General features: G+C 52.8%; 1 protein-coding gene across 1 annotated transcript in view; it reads left to right on the top strand.

The window, feature by feature from the left end:
- Positions 1–15,565, top strand: part of ADARB1 (adenosine deaminase RNA specific B1) — a 127,833-nt gene extending 112,268 nt beyond the window's left edge. The window contains exons 10-11 of the mRNA XM_051998285.1: positions 9,141–9,319; positions 9,775–15,565. Of these exons, the coding sequence (XP_051854245.1) occupies positions 9,141–9,319; positions 9,775–9,957 (362 nt within the window). The 3' untranslated portion in view covers positions 9,958–15,565. The remainder of the gene's footprint in view (positions 1–9,140; positions 9,320–9,774) is intronic.
- The last annotated feature ends 598 nt before the right edge of the window (positions 15,566–16,163 follow it).

Raw genomic sequence — 16,163 nt, forward strand, 5'->3', positions numbered from 1 at the left:
GACTCTGTGAGAGTGACCTCTAGTGTGGGAGTGGGACGTGCAGCTCTCCCAGATAGCTGGTCCTTCCATGAGAGACTCTGTGAGAGCGACCCCTAGTGAGAGAACCGGGACATGCAACTCTCCCAGATAGCTGTCCTTTCATGAGAGACTGAGAGCGACCCCTAGTGTGGGAGTGGGACATGCAGCTCTCCTAGTTAGTCCTTCCACTAGAAATTGCTTTCACTTTCCTAATGTTTTTCTTCTTTAGAAACATTCTGCTAAATTTGGAAAATTCCAATTTCTCTGTGCTAGATCCTATATTTGTCTTGAAATTGGAACTTGGTTTTTTATCATGAAATTATTTCTCCCAGCAATTTCTAGAATGTATACTATACTCGAGTGCCCAGAGAAGGAGGCGCCCAAACATAGATCAGAGATCCATATCCTTGGTCTCGCCCCCCTGGCGCCCGACCCGGGATGTGACCTTGATTTTGTCATGCATGCGTCCCCTGGGTTGGCATTCCCCTTTTCAGGCTGCTTGATAGACCCCCCCCCCTTCTGTCTCAATCCAAGTTAAATCGTGGAGCTAAGTTTGGGTGATAAAATGACATCAGCCTCTAGCTAAGATGTATAGCTATGTTGCTTCATCTTTCTCAAAGCTGCTTTTAAAGCCCTTTGTTACTGTTTTTTAGAATGTCAGTGGCTAGCGGTAAAGTGAACAAGAGCAATTGAATTCAAGGGTCCTAACTTCTAAGCTCACCCTTATTTAAAAGGACACAGTTAAGGTATTTTTATCCTTTTAAAAATCTTTATTGCTCACTGTTTATAATATTTCCTTTTTGAAGCTTAATATTGAAGCCCTGATTACCAACCAAATGTATTTCTTTCTTTGCGGGCATCCCCTGCTTTATTTTCTTGTGCTTGGCTACTGGCATGTCTTTAATTTTAGAGGGGGAAAAAAGCCAGATGGAATTTTATTTGGCAGCATGTTTAATGAATTACAAGCATTTTGCAAACAAAGCTGGAGTGAGGAAAAACAAAATACAGGAGATTAAAACAGACCAAATGTGGTAGTCTGAAACTGCAATCCTTATTTCCATCTCTGGGTCTAAGATGTACCCAGATGTACATCTAGGATTTGGTTGCATAATAACTGAATTAATTTTTCATGACAGAGAAATATAATTTTCTTCCTCTGTACTGTACTTTCTATATTTGAAGGAGGATGTGCTATTTCCTTCTAGTGGTTAAACACTTAATGATTGAATGATTAATATTGTGCCAAATATATCATCTTTACTGAGAAATAACTGGCATTCAGAATGTCAAGGTTTTTGTCAAAATTGTTCAAACTTTGGTAAAAATAAGATTCCTAGAATTTTTGATAGGCTTTTCACCTAAGAAAGTCATTTTTATTCTTGTAAAAGATTCTCTCTATGTATGTATATATATATATTACATATATGCATGCATTATATATATGTATATATATATATGTATGTATGTATATATGTATGTATATTATTACTGTCCCTTTCTAATGTGGTCAATTTAGTTGTTGAAAGGGGCAAGAAATGCACTTTTGTGCTTATTTTTTTCCCAAAAAATTTATGCCTAGGAAGAAATAGAGAACTGTAGGAAATTTGTTTAAAGAAGGAGAAATAGCTGATATGATAAGGGTATTGTAGTCCCTAGGTTTGTTTTCATGGGGCTGTTTTTAAAAAAAGAAAAGTTAAAGCTCAACAACGTGATACATCAACTATTTGGATGATTATTTTAAGTAAGAATGGTTTGCGTCAAAGTTGACATAAAAGTGGGTTTTGTCATTTTTTAATTCATAAAGATAGGTCATCAGCTAGAGGAAGCTCTGATTTGAGCCACTGAGGGCTTTAAGAGGGCAGCAGAGGAGTGAGAAGATGCTAATAGGAGCTGTGAGTTGGCAGGAAGGGGTCACTGCTGTACTTGGAGCCCATTGGTTGGAATATAGGTATCACTTTGTAGATTGTCTGAAAAGGCTGGGGGCCTTCTGACCAGAGGAGAGCTGAGCTTTGTGGTTGGTCAGCTACCACCCTTTAGTGCTATCCATAATTTGAGAAATGTGAAACCTCCTGGTTCCTTTCTGTTGACAAGGAGGGACCCAGGAGGAAGATAGCCTTTGCAGCTACTTTCTTGTTAAATATGGTTTGAAGATGATTTGGATGAACCAGCTTCCTATTGACTGAAGAACTGGCAGGGCTTGTCTGCATTGGCTAGAGATGCAGTGTGAGGAGCTTTGTAGTTCTCTGGTTTGAGAGGAACATCACTAAGGAATAATGTGACCTCAGCCCCTTTTTCAGGGGAGTTGTGAGTTAAAAGAACTCATTGCTTCATCAGTTCAAGAGCAAACATGAGAATCAGAAGAGAAACAGTGGGAAATGGGGCTTATCCAGTATGTGTATATGAAATACATGCATGATCATGTGCCTGTTTTGTGTGCATGGATGTACCTAGTACATGTCAATTTAAATCTAGATGAAAATGACAAATATTTTCATTTATAAAGGAGAATGCCAACACCATATTATTTGATTTTTTTTTAACTAATGATACTCAAACTAATGGGATAGGACAGAATTTGTTAGTTCACCTAGCTGATATGACTTACTCATTAGGAATGAGTTACCTTGTAAACCTTGTAATCTGTATCTTAAAATGCCCATTATTTAAAGCAGTTTAACTTGAAAGAATAAAAATAGTTCCTTTCTTTAAGTCATTTAATTTTCTTTTCCAAAGCATTCGTGTCCTGAAGTGTTGATATGTTTATATTATCATGATGTCGACTTTGGGGAATAATAACTCTAAAGATAAAATAGGCTTGAAAATGGAAAGTGTAGATTAGAGTTATGAATAAAATTTATGTTGATCTTTGCAAGTCAAGAAGGAGAGAAAATCTTACTGGGTAAGTAAAGACAAGCAAAGGGATTAGGAAATAAATTACTTTTAAAAGGGATAGCTAATCCTGTTCATTAGATTGTGAACTCCTTGAGAATAGGGATTGTCTTTTGCCTTTCTTTGTGCCCAAACATAGGCCTAAATAGGTAAATAAGTGAACATCAAGCAGTTTTAAGAAGTTCATACTCATCTGGGGATAGTAATAACTCCTACCCCTGAGGGTTGTGGTCAGGCTCAAATGAGGTAATAAATGTAAAGTGCTTCGTGCAGTACTTGGTACATCATAGGGACTATATAATTTTTAGCTATTATTAACTATTAGACTAAAATGTTTTCAGCAGTACTTTTTGTGGTAGCAGAGAAGTGGAAACAAAGGGGATACCCACTGTCTGGGGAATATGGGATACATGATTGTAAGTATGATGGATACAGAGAGACATGGAAAGACTTATGTGAACTGATACAGAGGGAAGTCAGCAGAGTCAGGAAAACAATCTACACAGTCAGCACAATTAGGGAAATGCAATGCTGGGAAATTTGAATGACCAAGATTGGCTTCAAAGATAAGCTACAAAGATACCCAAAGGGGCCCAGAGGTGCTATCTTTGGCCATTTGGACAATGCTTAGAGAAAGAGCATTTTTCATTTTTCAGGACTTCAGGGAGCGAGGAAGCAGGTTCTTCCTGGTTAAGAAAGAACTGAATTAACCACTACCTCATGCAGGAGTGAGCTTCCTTTCCCTAGCACATGTCTGTGTGAGGGCTGCAGAGATGTCCCCTCACTGAAGGGTCTCTTTGCAAAGGACGGTTTAGAAATATCTAAAGCTACTTCTTGACATTCCAGCCCCAAGTCTGAATCAGCTGATTGGTTTATCACTCGAATCCTTGTCTGTCCAGCAGCTGATGCTTTGAGTTTGCTGTACATCTTGTCAGGGGAAGGAAGCTGCAGGGCCGAGGTGGGGCCACCATTTTTACCGGAGGTCACTGACGAAGATCTGAACCAAAAGGATTCAGCTAGGATGCTGACGTCCTCCAAGGTGGTGCAGAGGGAAGCGACTTGGATCCCCTCCTTCCCCCGGATCCACCTCCTTCCCCCGGATCTACCTCCTTCTCAGGATCCACCTCCTTCCCCGGATCCACCTCCTTCCCCCCTCCTTTTTTCCTTCTCCCATGAGCAGACTTAGAGTTGTGCATTTTTTGCTTACTCTTCTTTCCCAAAGTTTCTTTTCAAATGAGTCAGCAGAGATTCCTCCGTGACCTTGTCAGTCCTTGTTGGAGAGCCTGGCTTGCCCATGGGGTGTGAGGCTTGGATTTGTACTGTTAGTCATTTGACTAGCACTTATTAAGTGCTCACCGTGTGCCAGAAACTGCGCTAAGAACTAAGGATGCAAAGAAATCTTAGCAGTCGTTCTGTCATGGAGCTGACGGGGAAGTAACGTGCAAACGGTGATGTGTGAACAATATACCTACAGGATGAATGGGGGAGTCTCAGAGAAAAGGCATCAATGTTAAGGGGTCCAAGAAAGGCTTCTTTTGGAGGGCAGGACTTTAGTTGAAATTTGAAGGAAGTCAGGGAAGCCAGGGTAAAGAGGAGGAGGAAGGGAAATCTGTGAGGATGCCCAGTGGGAGAGAGAAGAGGAGCAGAGCCCCTGGATGGCAGGATATGTGGAAGAGAGCAAGACAGGAAAAAGGGAAAGAAATCCCATTTTGAAGGGCTTTAATAAATCTGGAAGACAAGATTTGGGAAGACAAGATCCTGGGAAAACGAATTTGTCAAACCTTAAACTCTCCTCTGATTAAAACAATCCCATAATTAGAGACAATGAAATATGAGCATAAAGGTGGACAAATTATCCTCCAAGAGATACAGTATCATCAGTGGAGATGGAGCAGTTGGCCAGAGCCCCTGTGCTGAGCTGCCCTGAAGGCTGCCCCGAGGCAAAGCTCAGCGGGAGAGCGTCTCAAGACAAGGCCCCTGCAAGGAGCCTGTGGGATGAGGGGGCCCCCTCGGTGATGGCCGGCATCCACCAAGAACCGAGGGATGTGGCTTTCCAAGTGCTGTCAGACCTGTGATCTCTTCGGAGAACTTGCCGGGGAGACCCGGCCCCCCTCGCCTCTTCTGCCATATCTAGGCTAGGGGAGAAGCCCGGGGCGTGGGGCCCAGATCACGCAGCCAGGACGTGTCCATGTGGAGCCTTCCTGACTACATGGGGCCAGGCCTCTCTGGGCTGTACTGGGCCGGCCAGGCTCCGACTCCAACAGTGGGGAGAGGAATGGGCCTGGCCCAGGTGGTCTTGATTCATTAGAAGTGGCTCGGGCCAGGTTCTGGGATGGGAGAGTCTGTTGAGTATAATCGTATCCACAGATATGTTAGTCCTAAAGCCTCTACTAATAATCCGTCTTTTTAACGTCCCGTATTTAAGAAAGTGAATTGGAAAACAGGACACGCAGTAAGAATGCTGTGATCAGGCTGGCTCGGGCTCGGTCCTTCCTCTCAAGGACTCGTCATCTCTCGGCTCAGAGGTGTCTGAACAAACATTCGGACAGAGAGGAGACGCTAAATGGACCAGAGGGACGCCGGGGTTCAGTGTGGGCTGGGAAGAGCGGCATTATGGGAATGGCTTCTGGGGGGCCTTTGAGGGAGGCAGTAGCAGGTTTAGAGCCAGGGAATGAAGGCAGAAAAGGATGTGGTCACAATAGGGCTCGATGAGGGCGTCTGGGGGAAGACTTCCTGTATCAAGCTTAGTTCCTCCCTGGGACCCCCACCCCGTTCTTCCACAAGCCTGCCTCGGGGCCCCGGAGCTTGAGAGACGTGTGTCATGAGGGAGCCGTGAGCTGGATGAGGTCAGTGGAGGCAAGAGGAGCCCAAGCTTTGGGTCAGGAAGGCCGAGCGGGAGAGCGCCAGCGCGCCCGGCCGGCTTCTCTCTCCCGGTCTGTGCCTGATGAGCAGGAGCCTCGATATAAAACCTCAGGGGTGACCCTCTCACTAAAACTGCTTAGACCCCTGAGAGCCGCAATCATCCCTGCTTTCTTCAGGGGGTCCTATAATTAACTGGTTACCCTAGTTCTCGGGTGATGGGCTCAGAAAGAGGAGCTCCTCTGCCAGCTGATGGTGCCCATTGGCACAGTGTGCTTGTGCCCATCGTCGGGACCGTGTGCAAGCTTCAAGCTGGCAGCGATGATGGGAGCCCTGGGGCAACTCCCCCCGGCCGCCTCCTCATGTCCTTCCTGCTGAAGAAAGCGCTTTCCTCGGCCCCCAGAACCGCAGGCCGTCTCTCCCTGTCAGCCCAGATGGCTCCGGCTCCGCCACCGCGGAGTGCCGGGGCCACCGCGGCAGACGACCCACGGAGGCGGAGCCTTGCTGCACCCGCTCTCTGATGATCCTGGAGATTATTCACCAATAACGGGCAGGGCCCCAGGCAGCCACCAATCCATCACTCCTACTTCCTGGACCACTTATTTATCACCTACAGTATGCAGTGGGAAAAGCCAGGGATGATTAACGCACGGACATGCTCTGGGGATCTTGAGCTCACACACACAGGCTGCTCTCCCAGAGCTCCTCAGATGTCCAGAGGACCTTTCAAACCTACATCTCTCCCCAAATGTCAGCTATGGTTATTACCATACATGGAAAAGACAGCAAGAGCACCCAGGGCTGTGCAGAGGGGGAGTTAGCGCTGTGGGGATGCCGGAGCTTTGAGGACCCCTTCTCTAGAGCTGGGGACGGAGTATGTCGTGGAGGACCCAGAGAAGCGGCCTCGGGGAGGGCTCCCTGGAGGAGGAAGCCTGGGGTCTCTCTCCTTTGCCCCAAGCACCAGAGGCACCGAGGCTCTCTGCCCTTCTTGTGTCTTCCGAGACTCGTCACTCAGCCGCCTCATGAACCTCCATCCAGTTAATACGTTTGAGTTGGGTTTTAAAGGAAGACAGTGAACAGGGTGGGACTGGGGACAGCCCAGGACGAGGGTTCTAATGGAGCACAGCTGGTGCTTGGGCCTGTGACAAAGGAGCACAGGTCCGGGTCTCCTGGAGAACTCTCCTCCTCTCGTCCTGGGGAGCACGGGAGCCTCTGCTGCAACCTCAGTCTTTTGCCCGGGCTTTAGCAGAGAAGTGGAGTCCCTTCCTCCCTCTGTTCTCTTCTAGAGGATGAAGCTCTACGGCTGAAGAGAGACCATGACTTTGGGGTTTACCTCCGCTCTCTTCTCCTCTCCCAGGGGCAGCTCGGGGAGTGCCCAGAGCACCAGAGCTGAAGCCAGCAAGACCCATTTTCATGAGTTCAAACCCGGACTCTGACACTTATTACCTGTGGGACCCAAGCAAGTCACTTAACCCTGTTTGCCTCAGTTTACTCATCTGTAAAATGAGCTGAGAAGGAAATGGCCAAATGCCCCCATTCCTGTCAAATAGGTCATGAAGAGTAGGACAAGACAACAAATGACTGGACAATAACAAGCCCGTTTCTCCCTCCCTGCTGAGCTGCATCTGTCGCGGTTTTCTTTTTAGCCACCATTGTGTGCCTCAGAGGTCAGGATTCTTGGTAGAACTTCTAGTTTTACTATATGGCGGTTTTTTAATCGGTGGGATGTTCGTACAGGGCCAGAAAGATCCTTCAGGAGTCTACGTGCTTGGGAGGAGGTGTGCATAGAGAGTCCACTGCATAAAGAGTCGTCCCTGGGATGAAATTGTCTCCTCTAGCACTCAGGTTTCCTGATTTCCCTTAAATGCAATTAGGGGTTTTGACTCATGACTAAAAATGGAGGTTTATGGGTTCCTGGTCAGAGAAGGATGGAAATGATTCCTAGTCAGTGGAGAAGGATCCAGGAAGGGCTCAGCCCGTGGGAGCTGCTGGGAGTGTGAAAGATTCCGGAAGGGAGAGAGCTGCAGCATCGAAGGCGGCTTCTGCTCTCTCTGGCAAAGAGTGAGCCGGGTCCTGGCGCCGGGGGAGGCGTGGGGCCCTAGGACGAGCCGCTTGGCCACCCTCGCACCACAGCTTCTCAAGGATAACACTCCTGGAATGCAGGGGGATGACTCCCCGCTGGACTCGGGAGAGTTCGATTCCGGGACCCTGCTCTAGGACGTCGCCGTGGGAGCCCACGAGCCGCTACCAGGGGCGCAGAGTCTCGGAACGGAGACAGCTGGTCCTCTGGGCTCTCATCCAGGAGGGGCCACTAGGAAGTTACACGGCTGTTTGGGGACCCATCAGCTCTTCCTCTGACCTGGGTCCCTCTCCCCTCTGCTGCACTCCTTTGCTGGGGCCCCAGGTAGTGGCTGGAAACCTCCTGGGACCACCCTCGGGGACTGGGCCATCCTGCTGCTAGCATCAGGGGGCCGTGGGTGCCCTCCTGGTCCTCTAGTGCCTTTTTGCTCTTACCTGCCTTTGCTAAGTTGGAACCTTGAGCTTTTAGAGGAAGGAAGGAAAGAAGGAAGGGAGGGAGGGAAGGAAGGAAGGAAGAGAGGAAGGGAGAGAGGGAAGGAAGGAGGAAGTGAGAAAGGAAGGAAGGAAGGAAGGAGGAAGGAAGCATCAGTTGAGCTCTGTTGCAGGCACTGTTAAGCACTTTACAGATATTATCTCATTTGAGCCTCAGCTACCCTGGGAGGTGGATGCTGGAATCATCCCCACTTACAGATGAGGAAACTGAGGCAGATAGTGGAGTGATTTGTTCAGGGTCCCATCATCCCTGGTAAGTGTCTGAGACGGGACCAGAACTCAGATCTCTGGCCTGCGGTGCCCTGTAGTTACTAACTCGGCACCGCCCCAGGCTGTCCAGCGTCCCACACATGGACCCTGACCCACAGCCTTTCGTCAGCCCCCGGCCCCCGAGCTGAGAACGGGCTCCCGGGGCTTCCTGTGAGGGGATGCAGAGGGCCCGTGGCTGGGACTCCTGCTGAATCAGGCGGATGCAGAGGCCGCTTGGGAGCAGGGCCGGGGTGGGCTCCGGGGCTGCTGCTCAGCGCGTGCCGGGGGCATCTCCAGGATGCCCGCCTCTGTCTGCCCATGTCCTTCCCGCCTCCCCAGAACTTGCATGCACGACTTTGCCCCTGGGCTGTGCATCTGGACACAGCGGGAGGAGGGGCATGGCTGGTCCAGCTGCATCTCAGAGAACAGGGGAGTCTCCGGACGCTTGCGGGGCGCCCGGGCGCGGTGGGGAGCCCAGTTTGCGCGGGAGCTCCTCGAAGCCCGGGTTAACGGCCCGTCCGCGCTCACCAAAGCTTCCTCTCCCTCCGTTCCAGGAATCAGCAACGCCGAAGCTCGACAGCCAGGGAAGGCCCCAAACTTCAGCGTCAACTGGACGGTCGGTGACCCCAGCTTGGAGGTCATCAACGCTACCACCGGGAAGGACGAGATGGGCCGCGCCTCTCGCCTCTGCAAACAGGCGCTCTACAGCCGCTGGCTGCGCATCCACGCCAAAGTAGGTCCCAGCCCCTCCCCCCGGGGGCGCCTTCTGGGCAGAGCCTGGGCGGGCTTGGGGGCCGGCTCCCGCCCCTCCCTCGCTGCCCCCTGGGGGTCTCCTCCTAGAGGAGCGAGCAGCCGGGAGGCTCCCGCACAGCTCCCGCCGCGGTTCCCTCCGGCTGGCGTTGGTTCCGAGGTCAGACGCAGCTGCCGGGAGCCTCCCTTCTGTTCCTGGCTACGCCGGGGGTCAGTGTGGGCCGGGAGAAGGCGGGAATGAGCCAGCCTCTCCCTTCCCGGCTCCCTGTACCCAGGGGCTCCTTCTCGCCATTCTCGGGGCCTCTCCCTTCGGGCAGATTCCTTGGCTTTGACCCGCGTGCGGGGGGTTTGAGGAAGGGGATCCTTCTAAGGGGCGGGAGGACCCCGGGGCTCCCCCTCGCTCTGCCTGGGCCGTGACCGCCCCCTCTTCCCTCCTAGCTCTCCTCCAACATGCGCGCCAAGATCAGCAAGCCCCACCTGTACCACGAGTGCAAGCAGGGCGCCGCGGAGTACCAGTCTGCCAAAGAGTCGCTCTTCAGGGCCTTCTTCAAGGCCGGCCTCGGAGCCTGGGTGGAAAAGCCCATCGAGCAGGACCAGTTCTCCCTCAACTGCACGCCCTGACTCGGAGGGCGCCCCTGCCAGCCCCGCCCACGCCCACTGTGCGCCCCCCCTCACCGCGCACAGCGGCCGCACACGCTCACGTCACCGCCACACACTCGCATGCCCGCGCACCCTTCCCAGGACTGACCAGCAGCCGCTTCCACCCCTTCCGTGTCTGAGAACCCGTCGTTAGGTCGTCTCCTTCTCCTCCGGAAAGCTCGGTGCGGCTGCTAGCAGAGCCCTGCGTCCCGGCAGCCGCGCGCGGACGGGTCTGGTCTTCCCTCGGACCGGCCGGCCCCGGGTCTGTGCCCCCCCCCCCCAGTATAATAAGGCAATATCGGCAGGTGCACACGATGTCCACCCGCGTCCTCGGGGGCTTCCACGGCACTGTCAGGATGCGGTCTGGATTTCTCCAGAACTCCGCTGCAGAACCCATTCCTGCTCCTCCGGGAGCTTGTCCTCAGTGGGGGGGAGGCGGGCGACGAGGGGCGGAGCCAGAACCGTGGAAAGCCTGCCCGTCCCCGCCTCCTGCCCCTGACCCCCAGCTGCTGAGAAACGATCCTCCACGTGTGTATTTATTAGCCTGGGACCCCGTCCCACGCCCCGCCCCGACCGCCCCTCCCCAATGGTGTGAAGTCGTCGTCTTCTTCCTTTTTTACCATTATCAACTGGAAACCCAGTAGAGGTCAACTGTAAGCGCGCAGTTAGGTCTGTGTAACGTAGAAGAATGGACCCTTGTAGCTGATCTCTCCTCCCCTTCTCTATAGTTATATATATAGAGCATATCTGTGCCCACGGCCCGTGTAATGTTTGTGCGCACATGCACACACGTGGGGACGCACGCACACACGTACACATACCCAGGAAGTCAGAGTACAATCACAGCTTTAGCGTCACTAGGGCACCTTCCAGAGCCAGCGAGATGCGTTAGGAACGTCTGAACGCCAGCACAATGTTTGAACCCCCTTCCTAAGTCACTGGCGGGGCCCCTTGGGAAGCTCTGCTTTGCGAACCTTAACTCCGGGATCTTCCCTGATCCATCCGGGATCGTCCCTAGTTTGACCCTGAGGTCCCACGGGAGGGAATCCCGTGGGCCCCGAACCCGCGATCCCGGTGGCCGGGCCAGGGGCCGAAAGCTCCCCAGGTTTGCTCAGAGCGCGCTCGCCAGGACGGCTTCCAGTTTCTTTCCAGCCTCTCCCAGCCATGTCTGCTCGCAGCCCGAAGGACGTAGGTCGAGGGGGAGGGGCCTGTGGGTAGAAGGGCCAGAGCTACTGACCAACTGTCCTCGCGGGTCCGTGGCCGGGCTGGCAGAAGGCGCCTCTGCCCGGGCGGAAGTCTGAGGACAGGGAAGGTCTCATTTGCCTAATGTAGCAGCCGCGCTCCAGGGCTCAGGTGGCCAAGGAAGCGGCTCCCGTCTGTGCTAAGGAGGGGGGCGCCGTCGCCCCCTCAAACCCCTTGGATGTTCTACTCCCTGGAGCAGCAACTACCTCAGCTTGTGCCGGTGCCCTCTGGATCAACCCACACCTGGCCGGCAAGGGCCGGGCGGAGGCGGGAAAGGTCCCGCCCTGGCGGAGAGACAGATGCTTAGGAAGTCCCCTCAGTCACCGGTCAGCTCCAGGGCCTCGAAAGCAAATAGATTTCCAAATGGGAAGAAAGGAGCTTCGGCAACTGTGAATCAGGTTTTTTTAAGGGCCCTTAGGAGGTGAGACATCAAGAATGAGGACGAGGATTTCTGGGAAAGAAACTGCGGGTACTCGACCAGATGGGAAATAATGAAGTTAGAAATCCAGGTTTTGTATGAGAGGAAATAGCAGAAATCTGCATTGTGTTTATAAGGAAGGAGTGGTCACTGCTAGAATTTTCTCAAATTATTTTTTAAAAAATTTATTTAAGAAATCTCTTTTAGAATTGGAGCTCTTAAGAATAGGGCCTTTTAAAGGCCCGAAAGAGTGAAAAGAATGGGAGCAAATTTGCACAAAAATCTTGGACGGTTCACGTTCAAGAGCAAGGGGCCGGGTAAGGGACGGCATCTTCAGGGGGTCCATTCGCCGTCATCCTGTCTGACTAGTTCTTTGGCCGGTAATTCTGGTCAGCAAGGAGGCATCTGCGTACACGGGATTGGAGGAGGAGACGGAGCGGGCGCTCGGGATCGTCTGGGATGCCCTCTGCTGCCGGAAAGGGTTCCTGTGGCTCTCAGCATCCTCCCCGGAGGCAGGACTGTCTGGCCAGTCTGTGCAGAGGAACGGGCTTGGGCACCAAGCTCGGGGCCTCCCCCACTTTTGCTGCCATCTCTCTCGTGCCCTTTATGGGTTAATGTGGCATCAGTCACGGAAAGCCTTGCTTTAACTTGGAACAATCAAAGAGGAAAATGTGTCCATCGTGGCTGCAAAAGTGGGGGACCGCCCCAGTCTTGTGGGGTCTGGCTGTCACTCTGAGGACCCCTGTGCCTCGATGGCTGGCCTCCAGCTTTCCTTTCCCCTAATCCCCCTCCTCCTTTTCATTCTAAAGAGTGATTATGAATGTTTGCCTCAGGATCATCACAAAATTGAAAGAAAATGAATTCAGCAGATGTAAATACTTGAAAAACACAGCAAGGTTTTCTTCAATTCTCTTGTAGCTTTATCAAAGATGCGTTTAACAGATTGACATGATCCGGCCCGGGCAGTTACTGAGGTGACGCTGGGCAGGAGTGGGTCAGGGACCACCGGGCGGCGAGCCTGCCGCGGTTGTCGCCTCGCCGCCACACTCAGGACTAGCCAAGGACTCTGCGTGGACTTGTCCTGTCCTTTGCCGCTGAAGCACACGTTTTCCCAGCCCAGAAGCGGGTCCCCCCCTCCTGCAGGCGTCAGGCTCCTGGGCGAGGACACCATGTGGCACTGCCAGGGCAGGACCACCAGCCATTGCCCTGGTGGCCGTTTTTCATCTCTCTCATACTTGGAGCATCCAGATCATGGCGAGGATGAGTATGATCGCCATCCTCATCTCACCACTGTCTGTATTCGGAGACTGCTGAATGCTGAGAGGCCCGCCTTCCGTTGCCGACCCCCGGGTGTAAGCCAAGCCCGCCCCCGCCGCCCCACGGAGTGGAGCCCCCGGATGGCATTTGCACACTGACGGAGGCTCGCCTCGGGTTCCCTCAGACCGAGAAGTGGGCGCTTGGCCACTCACCGGCCCAGCCCGCCCTCCAGGCGGAGCCTCTCTGGTAAAACAGGTTGGGGGGTCTGGTTTTGTTTTTCCTACCTAGGAGCTAATGGCGTCTGGATGGTGTCGCCACCTTGGGCGGAGGCGGCCTCTTGCACTGAAGAATACCTTGTATGTTGTTGCGTTTTTATTGTTGTCGATAGAGAAGATGTTGTATTTTTTCTAGGGGGTGGGGAGAGCTTGTAATTCAAATCATGCTATTTTTAAGAAATTGTCTATTGAACGCTGCTCTAGAAACCTAGGAAAGTGAGTCGTCCCGCTTTGTCCAGCATGTCCCGGCTGTGTGTCCAGCATCCCGGTTCCCTGCTTCTCCTCCGCTTGCTGCTGGGTGAATGGGGACAGGACTCACCGGGGTCTGCCTCCCCCCTTACTGGGACTCTTGTTCCCAGGAGGGAGGAGGCTGACCTCTTAGGGGTTGCCTCTGGAAATCCAGGCTTTAGAGGCTCTGTAATCAAGGGCTTCCTCCAGAAGGAAGGGATTCCCATCCAGATATGAGGTGCCCTGAAATGATCCCCACAGGGCTAGGCGTCCCTCTGTGGGATTGCCGTGATCTTCTGGGGGCTATACCATGAATGCTAAAGTGAACAAGGCAACTGCTTGCTGGTCTGTGGGGGGCGAGGACCAGCCAGAACCAGAGAGGGTCTTTGCTTGGAGCCCCCTGGTCTCCTGGCCATGATTTAAACCCTCCCTGTCTCAAGGGAATGCTGCAGCCTGGACCATGGGGAATCTGAATCGTACATCCAAAGATTCAAATAGGTTGAGAGAAAGCTGCCTCCTGTGGCTCCCGATGGCCAGTGGGGCAGGCCCTCCTAATACGGGAGTCTCCATGATTTCATGCTCTTTTCAGGATCTGGGTTTTATAGCATCTGTCCTTGTCCCCAGTGGTCTCCCTAGCAGATGGGAGGGAATGGAGAGCTCTCCGCTCCAAGGACACCCTTGTGGGCTCTGGGAGGATTTCCCTTACCATCACCCATTGTCCACCGTAGCCCCAGGGTCCCCCTCGGCACCCGGAGCTTCAGCTGTAAGCCTGCCAAAGGAGGAACCAGCCGGCGTCCATTTGTTGTGGAAGTTTAGTCACATGCTGGAAAGTCACCTCTCCCTCCCTCTCCCCCAGTTTGTGCCCCCAGTTGAGCCAAGGTGACTCCCCGCCCAGATGGTGTCTGTCTTAGGACTACCCTGCTCAGGTCCTCGATTTTTCAGGGATGCACCCCAAAGTCGCCTACAGCTCCCCCCAAGTTTGGAAAGTATTCTGCTCTGCACCCCCAGAGCTTTGCACATGGCAGGTGCTTGTGAATGCTCGGATAGAACTGGCTGGGTCAGAGTTGCTCCTTGGAGGCCGGTGGTCTTCACAGTGCGCCTGACCCTGGGGATGGAGCTTTCCGGATGGGGGATCTCTGGGCAACAAAAGGCGCCACGAATCTCTGCCCCGCCCCCGCCCCCTCCCCCCATCTCAGCTGCTAGAAGGTTCTACCAGGGTTCAGAGCATTCCACAGCCACCTTAGAAACGTGGCCGGATCCTTTTCAAGTATTATAATGAGGTCACAGCACAGGAAAGTATCATTCTTAAATGATGGGGAGCAATCACGCTGATGTGGGGGAGCCCTTCAAGTCAAACCCAAACTCGGCAGTCGCGACAGAGGTGGGGAGCCTCGGGATCCCTCAGTCGGTAAGTCCGCCCCTCCCCCGTCCCAGCTACTCAGCTGCCCGTCCTGGCGGAGCGGGGTCCTGGGAGGGGGGGGGGCGGAGGACGGTGATGAAATCACAGGAAGCTTGCTGGTGGTTGCCGCCCCCCCCCCCCCACGTCTGATGTTGACTGTGCTGTGGCTCTGTGGCCGGAAGCCTGACATTCAGGTAACGGACACGGGGCTTCTTTTAATAGAATTTTTTTAGTGCTATCTCCCGGGACCCCGACGAGCAGCTGCGGGCCGAAAGGTCGCATTTGATTGTGATTTTGGCGTGATCGGCGAGAGGCTCCTGCGGCCTCTCGGGGCTCGGGCCACGTTCTTTTGTCCCGCAGCTTCCTTCGTGGACTCGTGTTTCAGTATTCTGCCCCTCCAGTGACTACCCTCGGTGGCCGTGGCAGCCCCGCCCAGGGCCGGGTTGGGCGCCGACGGCCCCTTCCTCAAAAGCACAGCTGGTGAAGCGCCGCGGAGGGAGCCCTCCCGGAACTTAGTCAGCCGCTTTTCCAGACTTCGGGTTGTTCGCTTTGGATTGTGGTTTTAGCAATTGGTCAATTTGTATGAATATAAACCAGCCCAGAAACTTGTCCCTAAGATTAACCCTGCAATACTCTCTGTATAGATAGACAATATTATGGCCTGCATGAGCTTTCTCTCACACTGAGACCTAGCCGGAAACGAGCATGAGACGCTGTCATTGTAGACAAAGGGATTTCAAGTGTTCAAAAATAAAAATACATTTAACTACAGTCTCGGCCTCTCAATGTTTTCTGCTGACGAGGGAGTCTCCGCCTTCCCCCACATGACTCGTACCCGGAGCAGGGGAACCACAAGGGTGCTGGGACACCTTATTGGCCGCTTCCCTGGGGTACCTGCCCAGTCCCGGCTCGGAAGCGTTGGGTCGGCCTTTCCTCTCCCCTCCCCGCCAACTCCTAAAGCGGTCAGGCTCCAGATCTCGGCATTTGGCTTCCGCAACACGCAGCGTTTAGCCGCAAATTTTTATTAAGTGCCTGTCATGCGCTGGGTTCTGGGGAGTCAAAGAAAAGTAGGGGGAGTGTCCCCAAGAAGTTGGAAATCAGTCCATGGGCAAGTGAGAGAAATATGTAAGGGAAAGAGGAATTTATCCAGAAGATGAGTTAAAGGGCAGGGACGGCTTAGAAAAAGAGATGGGATGTCGGCATCCATCCCCAAGTCAGAGAAACGAATGTTCAGACAAACCCACGGGCACAGAGGGAGAGTGATGGGGAAGGATGGGAAGACGGGTGGACCACTCATCTGGTTGGTGGGATGGGAATCGTTCCAGCTGCTATTGGAAGATGTGTGGGCCCCAAAGCAAGACTCTTCCCT

The sequence above is a fragment of the Antechinus flavipes genome, chromosome 4 (genome assembly GCF_016432865.1).
Source record: "Antechinus flavipes isolate AdamAnt ecotype Samford, QLD, Australia chromosome 4, AdamAnt_v2, whole genome shotgun sequence".
NCBI classification, from domain to species: Eukaryota; Metazoa; Chordata; class Mammalia; order Dasyuromorphia; family Dasyuridae; genus Antechinus; species Antechinus flavipes.